Source organism: Artemia sp. Qi Xiang Cuo, chromosome 20 (genome assembly GCF_049724085.1).
Source record: "Artemia sp. Qi Xiang Cuo chromosome 20, ASM4972408v1, whole genome shotgun sequence".
Taxonomy (NCBI): domain Eukaryota; kingdom Metazoa; phylum Arthropoda; class Branchiopoda; order Anostraca; family Artemiidae; genus Artemia; species Artemia sp. Qi Xiang Cuo.
In genome coordinates this window covers 26,167,271-26,182,307 of record NC_142813.1, presented here as the reverse complement: position 1 = coordinate 26,182,307, position 15,037 = coordinate 26,167,271, and the positions used below count along the sequence as shown (strand labels likewise).

The following is a 15,037-nucleotide window of genomic DNA, read 5'->3' as shown; positions in this document are numbered from 1 at the left end:
CCTCAAGACAATCTCATTCCTGTCGACTTCTGGAAGGTGTTTCTTCATTTTTCGATAATCAGGCAATTTTCTCAAACTCATAGCTTTTGACTGGCAACACTAAAGTAAATGAATCCTAAATCTTTTGGAAACAGCCTCTACTTTCTGTCCGTTTTTAAGTTTTGATGTTGCTCCTTACTTTCAGTTGAAGAAACTTTTTTTATAATTTAATTTCTGATCAAGGGGGGCTGGGCACGGTTGAAGTTGTTTTCACATAAAAATACACTCCACCTCTTCTATGGAAAATTCCCCCCCCCCCTCAAGACAATCCCATTTCTGTCGACTTTTGGAAGGTGTTTCTTCATTTTTCGATAATCAGGCAATTTTCTCAAACTCATAGCTTTTGACCGGCAACACTAAAGTTAATGAATCCTAAATCTTTTGGAAACAGCCTCTATTTTCTGTCCGTTTTTAAGTTTTGATGTTGCTCCTTACTTTCAGTTGAAGAAACTTTTTTTTATAGTTTTATTTCTGATCGCGGGGGGCTGGGCACGGTTGAAGTTGTTTTCACGTAAAAATACCCTTCACCTCTTCTATGGAAAATTCCCCCTCAAGACAATCCCATTCCTGTCGACTTTTGGAAGGTGTTTCTTCATTTTTCGATAATCAGGCAATTTTCTCAAACTCATAGCTTTTGACTGGCAACACTAAAGTTAATGAATCCTAAATCTTTTGGAAACAGCCTGTATTTTCTTTCAGTTTTTAAGTTTTGACGTTGCTCCTTACTTTCAGTTGAAGAAACTTTTTTTATAAATTAATTTCTGATCGCGGGGGGCTGGGCACGGTTGAAGTTGTTTTCACGTAAAAATACCATCCACCTCTTCCATGGAAAATTCCCCCCTCAAGACAATCCCATTCCTGTCGACTTTTGGAAGGTGTTTCTTAATTTTTCGATAATCAGGCGATTTTCTCAAACTTATAGCTTTTGACTGGCAACACTAAAGTTAATGAATCCTAAATCTTTTTGGAAACAGCTTCTATTAAAAACTTTACCAAGATGTCTCGAGTTACGCATTAATCTCTAAGATAACACAAGGTTGCGATGCCCGTTTTTCCAAAAGGGAGCATTTCTCTAGTTACAAAGACAGATGCCTTTAAGTTACATCGGAAAAGGTTTTTGAAAGAAATAACTATTTCTATGGGTTTTTTTTAATGGGCACCAAGTAAACTAAAACCACACGGAATCAGGCAACAGAGTCTCTCAAACCCCGTAAAAATTACTCAAACCCCCGTGCAACTGAACCCCCATTTAACTGAAACCTCGTGCAACTCAACCCCCCGTGCAACTCAACCATATTTAACTAAACCCCGTGTAACTGGACCCGCATGTAACTGACCCCCCCCCCCCCCCCGTGCAACTGAATCCCTCGTGCAACTCAACCCCCGTGCAACTCAACCTCATTTAACTAAACCCCCGTGCAACTGAACTCCCCATGTACCTGAGCCCCTGTATAACCGAACCCCCGTACAACTGAGCCCCCGTGTTACTGAACCCTTTTGATCCTGAACCATCGTGCAACTTGACCCCATTAAACTAAACCCCCAGGTAACTATCCCCCCGGTCACTGAAACATGGTGCAACTTAACCCGGCATGCAACTCAACTCCCGTGGAACTCAACCCCAGGCGTAGCATGCATTAATAATCTTTTGATGAGTTGAACTTCTCTGTAAGCACCTTCTGAAAGTTCCAACTTAATAAACAAATTCCTTTTATTTAAATCCCAACCACAAATCAAGTTATCGTATATTGAACAACCTCTGATTGGCTCCTAAAAAATGTCTATGTCAAACGATACAACCATGTGCAATTCTTATCAATAACAAAAACCTTGGCAGCTTTTCAAAATGTTCACGTGTAAATACAGTGTCAAAGGCATGGGTTTTTCTTGCGCAATTTATGTACCCTTCATATTGTATACACTATTATCTTGCCCCGTTTCTTGTATCCTTTCATGTACCCCTGAAACTGTATACAAGGTAACTACTGGTATTCCATGATAGGATTGGCCGCTGATTATCCTGAAAAAGTTGGAATCAATATTTGTGTAAGTGAAAAAAAACCTAATATTTTGCCAACTTCTCTAGTTGGCACAACTGCCAACTTCTCTAGAATAGGGATATTTTCTATGGAATTTCATAAGGGTAACTTTGGTCTCATATCTCTTTAATTTTACCTCCTATTTTAAAAGTAAGTTCTAATTTATTTCACTATTGGAAGCTTTTATTTATATCTAAAAAGTTTTAAAACTTTAACACATACAACCGTTCTAAAATTATACTTCAACAACGGCTTATAGAAAAAAAATTCTTCGGTCAGCTTTCCTTTTGAACTATGTTTTTGTAAAGCGTTATTGGTTATGATTAAATAATAAAGCTGGTCAATTCTAAGCCGACATGAGAAAATGGAAAAACTTTGTAAGTTTTCTAATGCTTAATTCGTTTATTGACAAGAAGTGTTGAACATAATAGCAATTTCTTGTTTAACGATCAAGGTTACGTTTAAATTTTAAAAATTTACCATTTTAAATGCCAACTTGTATTACTTTAGGTGTTATTATTATTAACAATATTTCTTTCATGGCACACAAGTAGGGCTATCAAGTTAATGATTACAAGGAAGTAAAAATGACAAATCCGGATGAAACCATTTTCTAAGGCTCTATTTTGCTTGGCCTGCGGAACCTAATTTTTCACTATAAGTTAGGTTTTTACTTTTTCTAACATTAATTTGACATTCGATTCGGTTTGAATTGGTTTTAAGTATTTTTTGATTTACACTGTATGAACAAATACCAAAGATAAATTTATTAATATTGAAAATCATCACTGTGGTGGTATATGAGACGCGTGTAATTCACTAAGCAAACAACAGGGGCGTTTTTTCCCTCATCAATGTGCTAAGATCGTACATCTTTTGTCAGAAAACGATTAAAATTGAAATCTTTGAACTAAGATCTTAAATCTTTGGTCTTTTTTGTGCAAAAGTCTTTAATCATTCTGCTCTGATCAGCGGTCTGAGAACAATGATGAGTAGATCATCAAAGTTCTCTCATAATTGTTCTATATTACAAAACAGTGGCGGTCTTCACACTTTTTGCTAACATCAGTGAGCTGTAAGATCTCAGAACAAAGATGAGTGAAAAAACGATAATCTTTGCAGAAAGATGTAAGATCTTAGATGTAAGATCTTAGTGCTAAAAAACGGGCCTAACGTCATTGAGTTGGAACTTTAAGTAAGACACGCCCATTTCGCCAAGTTGTTATCGTCGTTTTTCAGATACGTGTTTTAGATCATTTCTAATTGAGATATATGTGTTTGACGACAAAATATGGAGAAAATCACTCATTGAAATTCTTAATATGCAAATATACACATAAAAAAGATGAAGATATCTACAGAAGTACTAGTCTCTGTTTATGCTCTTCTGTTTAGCTGCTTCCATAAATATTAGCACCGACAGGCTGGATGGAAAAGCAGAGGCTTTTATATCAAATCCTCCATTTCAAGTAACCCTCAGGGAGTGATAGTACTAACCGTGTAGAAAGACTGAGCAAATTTTTAGTTGTAATGAACTCGTGTTTCTAATTAGAAACTGACCTATTTCTAGAAGATAAATGCTGGTCAAAATATTCTGAAGTCGTGATAGAAATATAAATTCTGTGTCGGTGCCTTGAATGTTTAAAGGGAGAATGAGGGAAATAAAAGCAACAGATTAGAGCTACTAGTCTATTATATTAAATCTTACGTCACTCGGACGACTTTCCGGGAAAAAGCAACAGAGATGTAGTGTTATAAAAAGTGCAATGGCATCTCTGAACATTAACCATGCTACTGACATCACATAGGCACTATGTTATGTTTAAGATTTATCATCAGGAAATCTTGGCTGTCTCGGGGGCCTTCATCTTGGACATAGTTCAAATTGGGGATATAGCCAAGGGTGACAAAGTAACAAGAATTCTGACAATTTTACAGGATACCAGCATTAAAAGCACTAACAGTTTAAAAAAAATGCGAGATCTATTAGTTTTAACATGCTACCCTCCTTTTTTTAATAGAACATGTTTTGTTTCTATCCAGATTTTTTTTTTGTCTTGATGGTTGAAACAGTCGTAACATTTTTAACAAACCATCTAAAATAGAAAACATTACTTTGCCATGCAGAAACAGTTTCTTTGAATTTTTCTGTATATATTCTTATGCACTTCGGCCAAACAGTGAAACAAGATAAAATAAGGAATCATACCCCTTTTGTTATATCATTTGTATCAAATAAGGGTCTTATAAGTGCTAGCGCAGGCTAAAATAAATGTTCCGGCGTCCATTTAAAGGCTTAACAAGCCGAAGGCTGGTCAACCACCCTGTAAATGCTCTTTTTGTCCATGAGTGCCCACGCAACACCACGTTGCACAGGATAAAATCTTGAAATATACATTTTAATCAAAATAGTTTTAAGCTCCAAAGAATATGCCACCAGGGGAAATTTCATCCGTGTCCCCAAGGTGCAAGGACTTCAAATTATATAACTAGCCCTTTTAATATAGGCCTCATAGGTGCAATCTATATGAATAGTGGAAATAAACACCTTGCTGAAAGCAGGACTTAGCGTTTTTTGCACCTAATAAGTCCATTGTTTAGACTTGAAACGCCGTGTCATCGGATCGGGACTAGGCTCTTTTTACCTTCAAATCAGATTTAGTTTGCTGCTTCACAGAGTTAAGACTTCGCTCGATTTTACGAAGAAATGGGAATTAGGATGTTTTTAAACTGAACCAGAACTTGGCCTATTTTTATAAGAAGTCAAGACTAAGCACGTTTTTGCACTGAATCAGTCCAAAATTTAAGCTTGGCTCGTTTTTAGCTGAGAATAAAAACACTTGTATGATTTAAGTTTAAGCAGGATGCAACATGTCCACAATTCTGCTAAAAAGTTACTATTTGGGTGGGAGAGGGGGGGGAGGGACAATGGGATCTTGGGTTCCAATTTTTAACGTTAATGATACATGTTTTTTTGTAAGTTTTAACCATTTTGAGAGCAATTGTTGACTCAAAGTCTCAGATAATACGGTTGGTTACGGGGGTCCTCAAGTGCAAAAAAAGACCACAGAAAGGGGGCTTGTTGCCCTATTTCTTTTTTGTTTCAACCAGCAATGAAATTTTATTTACATTACTCATACTGACTTTTATCTAGGTGGCTGGGGAGTACTGCGATCCTTTTCGGTTTACTCATGGAATTTTAAAATGGTTCTACGGAGACTTCATGCTGAATATGGTGTAAATGCGTTTTTCAGATTAGATGTCACTCCACATCCATATGATTCAACAAGAAATATTGTGAAGGTAAGTTATTGCCAGCAAGTTTGAGTGGTTGCCCGTGCTCATGACTTACTTGTTGAACTAGTGGCCTGGTGAGAGGTGTGGCTTACGAGTGCAGAGCTTACATTGGCTATACATTCTGAGGACTAATATGCTGCCCCCATTTTTGAACGTCTCTTTTAACCAATGCAAAACATCAATGTCAAATGATGTCTGTAAAATTCAGTTCTAAAAATTAATCCAAGACCAAATTTAACTTTCACGAAACTCTACCTATCAAAATTCAATAAAGGCCAAATTCAACCCTTGCAAACTTGAACCCAGCAAAACTAAGTCATGCAGAATTCAGCCCAAGCTAAACTTAAGCTGTTATAATCAAATCAGCAAAACTCAATTGAGGCAAAATTCAACTTACGCAAAACTTAATATAGCGAAATACACCCTGGCAAAATTAAACGAACACAAGCAAATAGACCCTGAAAAAATTCATCACAAGCAAAATTCAGGCCAGGTGGCATCCAACCTAAGCAAAATTTAACCCAAATAAAACTTGAATCAGACTAAATTATTTTCTGCAAAACTCAGGGCTGTGTAATGTTTTCCAACTATCTTATTCTCATATTGTCTTCTAGTAAGGATTCCAGGGCCATGCGATCAGTTATTTAAGACACTGTGTGTTCCACCTATAGTTAACAAATTGGCTCATGACACTTTAGCTATTAATGCACGTTATGCCTACAGGATATGTAGATTCTTTTGGGTTTCTAAATGTAGCTTTACGGGTATTTAATGTTTTTTCGGATATTTTTTCAGAAATAACTCCGTATATGGTTGGGGGCTACCTCCTCGTTACTTTTTCCTGTTTTTCTTTTAATTTTGACCTTTCGTCTCAAATGCCTTAAACAATTACTAAAACACAAGGGCAATTGAAATGGGATGAGAAATTTTCACAATGCCTCTAGAATGGAAGAGCTTCTTGATGTGAGTTTGCTTCAAACAATAAAATCTTTATTTCAAACGTTTTAAAGGCAATCGGTAAATAAAACGCCTGCAATTATTCGTGACTTGGGGTCACTGATAGATTTTTTCAGTAAAGCACTATAAACCTTTTGCATAAAGGGTGGGGGATAAAGAAGGCATCTCCTCCCCCCCCCCATATATGAAATAACTTCTGTTTATTTCAAGTTCTAATGTTACGTTTTACTTTCATTTGAGAAAGTAGCTATTTTATATAACCTAACATTATTGTAAGGACTCCTATTATATGACAGTTTTTAGTCTGGAATCTGTGTTTCCTATAACAACGGTATCATAATAGTACATAGCATTAATTTCTTCTAAAAGGGTGGATTTTCGGTTACGAATTCCAAATAATAAAAACACTGATGGGATTAAAAATAATAAGCATTTATTGGAAGCTTATTTGTCATTTAAATACTCAATCTTAAACTTAGGTCGAAACTTAGGCATATAGATACATTAGCCACGATAGGTATTTTATTGGAGCAGGGTTATAAACCAGGAGTGCGCTTATCCTTGGATGTAAACAAAATAAAAAAGTTCTAGGATTGATTTAAAAGTAATTTGAAGCTTTTTCCTAATAATTACTGAATGCGTTGGCATATATGTGCTCGTACATTAGGGTTTCAGGAAAAATTCCTTTGCCCACAGGAACAGGGACGAGAGATTGTATTAAACATTCGAATAATAGGCCTAGACTTAGAAAAGGGCTGAGGAAGCTCTATATTAGGAACTTTAAATTGATTCTTCATAGATAATTTTATAAAAATAGTTTGGGCGTTTTTATAAAGACGTATGTCCTTAGTTTTTATTATGATGTTTTCGTAAGGAAAGATTTTTGGGAAATGGAAACTTCTCCGGAGGGTTTAAAGAGGGAGGCTTTAAACAGATTGGGATGGAGGAGGAGCATGCGGAGCTGCATTGGCCTTGGACGATTTCCTCAACGCCTCGCTCTTTACGCTAAAGTTTTTTATTGTTTTAAAAAATAAAGTTGTGAGACAGAGTCAAACTGTAGCGTAAAGAGCGAGGCGTTGAGGAGGGGACAGCCCCTTTCATATACGGAATAATTTTTGTTCGTTTTAAGTTTTAATGTCGCTCCTTACTTTCAGTTTAAAAAACTTGTTTTTTTATTTAATTTCTGATCGTTTTTTAGTTAATGCAGCTTTTATTTTGGCTCACTGTCATTGAATAAGTAAACAAAATTTGCATAAAAATTTTACTTTTCTTTTGCTAAATGGCTGTCTCTAAATTTGGTTCTGACGTAATTTACAAATTAACTTACGTAACGATCTTCAATATTCGTATATTTTTCTTCTGGCAAAAAATACAAAGTTGCAGACTTTTGCAGATATGAGCTTGAAACCTATGTAATATGGTTTTTTGATACGCTGAATCTGACGGTGTGATTTTCATTAAAATTCTTTCACTTGTAGGTGATGTTTCCCCCCTTTTTAAAAAATCAGGTAAATTTTCTCAGGCTCGTAGCCTTTGACGAGTAACACTAAACTTAATAAAATTTATATATTTAGAATCAGCATTCCATTCTTTTGATACATTTATTGACATCAAAAATCCGTTTTTAAAAGTTTCGATTACTATTGAGCCGTATCGCTTGTTTTTTTTTATTTTTTTTTATTACGTATATGTTATTACGTATATGAGGGGGTTCTCCCCTTAGTCAACACCACGCTCTTTACGTTAAAAGTTAAAAAAAAATTTGATTCACAAACCCCTGAATCACAAAGGCCGTTTAATTAGAATAGATAGCTCATTTGAAAGCACTAAAAAAAACTGTAGCGTAAAGAGCGAGGTATTGACTTGGGGGAGAACCCCCTCATATACGTAATAATTTCTGTCGTTTTATGTTCTAATGTTGCTTCTTACTTTCAGTTGAAAAAACTTTTTTTTAAATTTAATTTCTGATCGTTTTTTAAATAATGCTTGGAAATCCGGCGCCCCCTTCATAGAAATGTCCCTTACCCAAAAGAAACATCCTCCACGGAAATCTTATCCCGAGTAACCCCCGCCTCTCGCCCCCCCCCCCCCAGAAAAAAAACCATCCTGAAAATGTCTGTATACTTCCCAATAACCAATACAATATGTAAGCAATGGGCAAAGTTCATAACTTGCAGCCCTTCCCCTGGGAACTGTGGGGGATTAAGTCAACCTAAAAGACATATTTATTATATTTTCGACTATGCTGAAAAAAGGGCTGTCTCAAAATTTTAATTGGGTGACTTTGAGAAAAGAATGAGCGTGGGAGGGGGTCTAGTTGCCCTCCATTTTTTTTGGTCATGCAAAAAGGGCACTAAAACTTTGAATTTACGTTCAAATGAGCCCTCTCAAGATATTCTAAAACCATTTAGTCGATATGATTACCCCTGGGGAAAAGAAAAAAAAACAAAAAAACACGAATCCGTGATCTTTCTTGTGGCAAAAAATGCAAAAATCCACATTTTTGTAGATAGGAGCTTGGAACCTCTGCAGTAGGGTTCTCTGATACACTGAATATGATGGTGTGATTTTCATTAAGGTTCTATAAATTTTAGGGGGTCTTTCCCTCTTTTTTTGAAAATCAGCCAAATTTTCTCAGGCGCGCAAATTTTGACTGGTAAGATTAAACTTGATGAAACTTTTATATTTGAAATCAGAATTAAAATCTGATTCTTTTGATGTATCTATTGGTATCAAAATTCCGTTGTTTAGAGTTTCGGTTACCACTGAGCTGGGTCGCTCCTTAGGCTACTTACAGTTCGTTACCACGAACTGTTTGAAAATTCTTTTTTGGAAAGCGTGTATTAAAATTAATCACTCACAATACAAATCAGAGATACCTTATAAGATCGCTTTTCAAAAAGATAGAAAAAATGGGTAATTTGGCAACAATTTAACGAAACATGAAAACGGATCTGATTGATATATTTCATTTTTTTTTCCAAGAATGCCATCCCTCAGTCATCAGAATGAGAGTTTCTTTCAAAAACTTGATTAAGCTGTCTTTTAATTTTCTCAGTCGTATACCATTTCTGAACGAAATTCGAAAGGAGTACTACGGAATTTTAATTTCTCTTTTAAATCCTTGACGGTGCATGAAGAATCTCCGAAGTTCTTAAAATAATTTCTTTTTTTCGTGGAATTTCTAGAATATGTTATAAATTACGAAAGTGAGGATGTTTTGGAAGCTTAAGAATTTCCCGTTAGATTGTGAGATAAAAAGAAATATGCAGCTAAATAAAAGTGAAAATAACATAAATAGTTCTGACATAGAGACCCCAGTAGTAAAAATTTAAATATTGAGTTAATGTTTAGTTTGTTGCTGAGAGTGAAGTATAATCTCAATGGGATACCGAGAAATGTATTCTTGGATATCAAAAACACAAAGGCACTACTACTCTTTTATAATCTAGGGAGCCAGAAATAGAACCTAATTTTGAAAAAAAAAACGAATAGATGGGCTGTCGACCCAGGCCCTTTTACTTTGAACTTATCTTCCAGCTTTCTTTCGTAACAGAGAACGACTATAGTGATTTTCGCTTTCGAAAGACATTTACAAACCCTATTCCTAAGACCAATAATTTAAACGGGAACATGGCCAAGAAAAAAGTGCCCTACTACTGCTTGGATTGCTTCAAGTTTTTCTGCGTATCTTCCAAGATAGCGAGCCTGTTAAGCTTAAGAATCGTGCACTTCTGGCAAAAAGCATGAAAATTGGTGGAAATATAGATTAAAGCACGGGGGATCTAATGATGACGGGAAGCACGTCGAGCGGGCGCTCTAAATCACCTTTACGAGCGCCCGAAGTGCAAAAAAATGCACAAGTTTACCAGCATCTCTACAGAATCATCAAAACCCCTGAATATACATTTTAAGATATGACGATTCCAATGGCGGCTATATAAAAAGTAAAGGGTCGCTCAGAAGCGCACAATAGAGCGCTGAAAAAAAAACGTGTAAAGCGCAAAATAGGAGTGCCTATCTCATGTAATACCAAAAAAGGCATAATTATAGTTTAGAGTACTAGAAGTCCAAAGATTACAAGCAACAGCTCGAATCTGCGCGTCAAAGCACAAATTTGGGCGATCAAAAACGCGCAAAAAGTGCCAAACTGATGGAAAATTTGAAGAAACTCTGGATAAAGTGGTAATGCAGTACAAAGTATGGAGAACCCAATAATCACAGGTAGAAAGTCGAGCAATCACTTTATAGCACCTTTGCAATCGCTGAAAAATGTGCTAAAAGCGCAAAACTGATTTGCTTCTTACAGAAAGTTCAAATTTGGTAGAACCACGGTTTGAAATACCGAAAGTCGAGTGGTGTTGAAAAGAAAGTGAATCTGTAAGCCCGAATCCGGTCTTAGCATGTCTTTATTCGCTTCAAGCGCAAAAATAGAAAAATTTCCAAAACATTAGTTTCTTAAAACAAGCGATAATTCGAAATGACATCGAACATGCAATATGAAGCGCGATGTAGAGCGTCCAGCAGAGCTCATGACGCTTAATGATGCGGAAAGAATGAAGGAGATTCTAAGTTAGGCTTAAACCTTAAAAGGGACATCAAAATACATAATACATAAAAACTCATTATACTTGACAAGACCCGTGGCAAGAACAAAACTCGGTGCACTCAAGTGAGCTGCTCTTGCAGCTACAGCGCCGAAAGCATTGCTTTTTGCAACTGCATTGTATAAGCTCTCGACAGGCGACAGGAGCTTGGGGCAGGGCTGACCATCGGGGAGCGCAAAGTCCATTGGTAGTCTTTTCTCATCCGTAATCGTTAGGGTTCTTTTCAGGAATAATAGCAAGGTGAGAACTGGACCATACCTGGGCTTGAAGCTAAGTGTGCCGAATGTGCTGGTTTAGCGCATCCTGGGTAGGCAGAACTCTGTCCATGGATAATCCTTTTTTTGTGAACAGATACTTCCTCAAGTTGTTTACCGACTCTTTCCAACTGGATCTGTCATATATAAGCACAATGAACTTTACAATCTGAGCGAATTCGTTTTCAGTGAACTCTTGAAAAGGAGATGACAGGCGGTTGAAGACCGGTGTTATGGCACTGTGGTTTTGTCGTAGCCACTTATAGCATGGAAAAACAGCACTGACTGCGTCTTTTCTTTGCCAAGTGCAGTTGCTATGTCGTGAAGAGGAATGTTGCAGAAACTCTTCCCTTGGCCGTATGCTACGTACAGTTGAACAAACCCAATAAGAAAGTACTTTGCGATGAGCAGAACAACTATATATGAATCAACTGTTCTGACAGTGATGAATTTCAAGTTGCAGCGCGCTTGATGAAGGCAGTGTAGAACTATCCTGCTATCTCCCTCCGCGTGGTTGCTAGGATGAGTTTCAGCCAAGTCAGACGGAATTGTACGTCTTGCATTATCACCAGAATTCATGACAACCAAATGATTGGTAACAGTGTCGCAATTCTTTTTTTTGCCATGAACTAGAATAGGCTCTGCTTGTTGTCTGAGCGCTGCAGGAAATTAGTCCTGTCTATTTGCAATCGGCGTTCTTTCTTCAACCTTTGTCAGATTCATAGCCTTGCCGTGTTTTTCTCGTGTAGAAGTCTGTTGGACTTATAAACGCCAAAGACGATGTCAACTTGCTGTGTTTCACTTGTGAACTGCTTACGAGGGTATTGGAATATCTCTTCTGTAACATATTCGCCAAATTTCTTGCATTTTTGGTTTTACAAGGTGGACTGGGACAACACCCTCAAAAATCTTGGAATCGGGGTGAGGTTTCTCGGTCAGAACTTCAGAAAAATAAGCTATGAGCAGAGTTACAATATCAGACTTCGTGCTGAATCTCAGATTACACTTATCAGAGATTGGAGGAGGGAAAGGCAGGTTCTCGTGTTTGAAAAACTCTTCCAAGTCAACGGTTCTGGTGTTGCAGCCAATATTTCATACTATTTTTCCAGAATTTTCCAGAAATCATTTTTGCACTTTTTGCGCTCTTTTGAGCGCACAAATACGCACTTGGACAGACAAACTCGATCTGCCTCTTTTAATAGTCGAACTTTTAGTACTCTAGACTATGTTTTCGCCAGTTTTTGTATTTCATTGAATAGGTGCTTCCATTTTGCGCTTTACGCGCTTTTTTTAGCCCTCTATTGTGAGCTTCAGAGCAATCCGTTGCTTTTTATTTAGCTACCAATGGAATCTCCATATCTTAAAGCGTGTTGTCAGAAGTTTTGATGCATCTGCAGAGAGACTGGTAAACTTGCGATTTTTTTTTAGCTCTTCGTGTGCTCGTAAAGTTTCTTTCGAGTGTCCGCTCGACGTGCTTCCCGTCATCATTAGATTCCCCTGCTTTCTCTATATCTCCACTAATTTTAGTGCCTTTTGCAAGAAGTGCAAGATTTTAGTGATATTTTCCGTTTCACAGCCTCACTAAGACCCATACGACAAATTCAGCACTTGAGATTAAACATTTTGTAGCTTAGATTCAACATTATATCTATTAAATAAAATAAAAATTTCAACTGAAAGTCAGGAGCAGCATTAAAACATAAAACGAACAGAAATTATTACGGATATGAGGAGGTTCGCCCCATAGTCAATACCTCGCTCTTTACGCTAAAGTTCGAATTTTGTTCGAATCACAAACCCCTGAATCACAAAGGCCGTTTAGTTAGAATAGATAGCTCTTTTGAAAGTACTAAAAAAACTTTAGCGTAAAAAGTGAGGTATTGAATAGGGGGAGAAGCCCCTCATTTACGTAATAGTTTCTGTTCGTTTTAAGTTTTAATGTTGCTCCTTGCTGTCAGTTGAAAAAAGCTTGTTTTTTTTTATTTAATTTCTGATCGTTTTTTAAATAATGCACACCCTTCATAGAAATGAAAAAAAAGCTTCATAAAATCTGGCACACCCTTCATAGAAATGTTCCTTTCCCCATGAAAACATCCTCCGTGTAAAGACCCTACCAAAAAACCTCCGACCCCCCCCCCCACCACTATAGAAAATCCCCCCTGAGGTTATTGGGAAGTCTTTATACTTCCCAATAACCAATACCTACATGTAAACAATGGGCAAAGGTGATAAATTGCAGCCCTTCCCCCGGGAACTGTGGGGGATGAAGTCATCTTCAAAGATATATTTATTAGATTTTCGACTATGTCAAACAAAATGGTTATCTCACAATTTGGATCAGGTAACTTCAGGAAAAACATGAGCGTGGGAGGGGGCCTAGTTGCCCCCCAAATTTTTGGTCACTTATAAAGGGCACTAGAACTTTTAGTTTCAGTTCTAATGAGCACGATATTCTACAGCCACTGGATCGATACGATTACCCCTGAAAAAAAAAACAAATAAACACGCATCCGTGATCTTTCTTCTCGGAAAAAAAAACGAAATTCCACACTTTTGCAGATAGGAGCTTGAAACCTCTACAATAGGGTTTTCTGATATGCTGAATCTGGTGGTTTGATTTTCATTAAGATTCTATCACGTTTAAGGGATGTTTTCTCTTTTTTTGAAAATAAGGCAAATTTTTATAGGCTCGTAACTTTTGATGGGTAAGACTAAACTTGATGAAACTTATATGTTTCAAATCAGCATAAAATTTGATTTTTTTTATGTGTCTACGGGTATCAAAATTCCGTTTTTTAGAGTTTCGGGTAGCCTACTATTGAGCCGGGTCGCTCCTTACTTATAGTTCGTTACCATGAACTGTTTGATAATCGTTTCCTCGTCTTTAATTAAATAAATAAATAAAAAAAGTTTTTTCAACTGAAAGTAAGGAGCAACATTAAAACTTAAAACGAACAGAAACTATTACGTATATAAAAGGGGTTGCCCCCTCCTCAAAACCCCACTCATTACGCTAAAGTTGTTTTAGTACTTTAAAAAAAAAGTGTTTTATTGTTCTAATTAAACGACCCTTGTGTTTCAGGAGTCATTATTAAATAATCGGGACAAAATTCAATCTATAACGTAAAGAGCGAGATGTTGAGGAGGGGGCAACCCTCTTTTTTTTTGCGGAATAATTTCTCTTCGTTTTAAGTTTTAATGTTGCTCCTTACTTTCAATTGAAAAAAAAATTATTTTTTTAATTTAATTTTTGATCGTTTTTTAAATAGTACCAGGAAATCTGGCCCCACATCCACGGTGAAACTTCCTCCCCAAGGAAATATCCTCTATACAATTCAATCCCCATGAAAATTTACCTTAGACAATTACCCTTAACCACTCCACGTGTAAAATTGAGACGGAAAAGAGAAAGCAAGACTTATAAAAATAATTTTGTATAAGAATTCTTGCAAATTCCCTCTGTATAGATTTTCCCCTGACAAGTTCACTCCCTGGACACTTCCCTCCCTATGGAAAAACCCCCTATTGAAAAACCTCAAGCAGAAAATTTGTCCCCCCAACCCAAAAATGTATGCCGACGAAGTTTAAAGTTTCAGTTCTCTTTTTAAGTAACGAAAAAGATTAGAGGGCCACTAGCCCCTCTCCCACGCCTTTTTTCCCAAAACACATCTGACCAAAATTTTGAGATAGCCATTTCCTTCAGCATAGTTGAAAGATTCAATAATTATCCCTCTTGGGATGACGTGACCCCCCACAATCATCGGGGAAAGGGCTGTAATTTATGCAATTTATCTATTGCGTACTTATAGTGTTTGTTATTGGAAAGTTTACATATTTTTTTTGG

General features: G+C 36.8%; 1 protein-coding gene across 1 annotated transcript in view; it reads left to right on the top strand.

Annotated features, from left to right (window-relative positions):
* The window catches only part of LOC148940046 (endothelin-converting enzyme 1-like), a 259,409-nt gene that overhangs the window by 72,457 nt on the left and 171,915 nt on the right, over positions 1-15,037 (top strand). Inside the window, exon 5 of the mRNA XM_089106057.1 lies at positions 5,233-5,381. Within this exon, the coding sequence (XP_088962183.1) occupies positions 5,233-5,381 (149 nt within the window). The remainder of the gene's footprint in view (positions 1-5,232; positions 5,382-15,037) is intronic.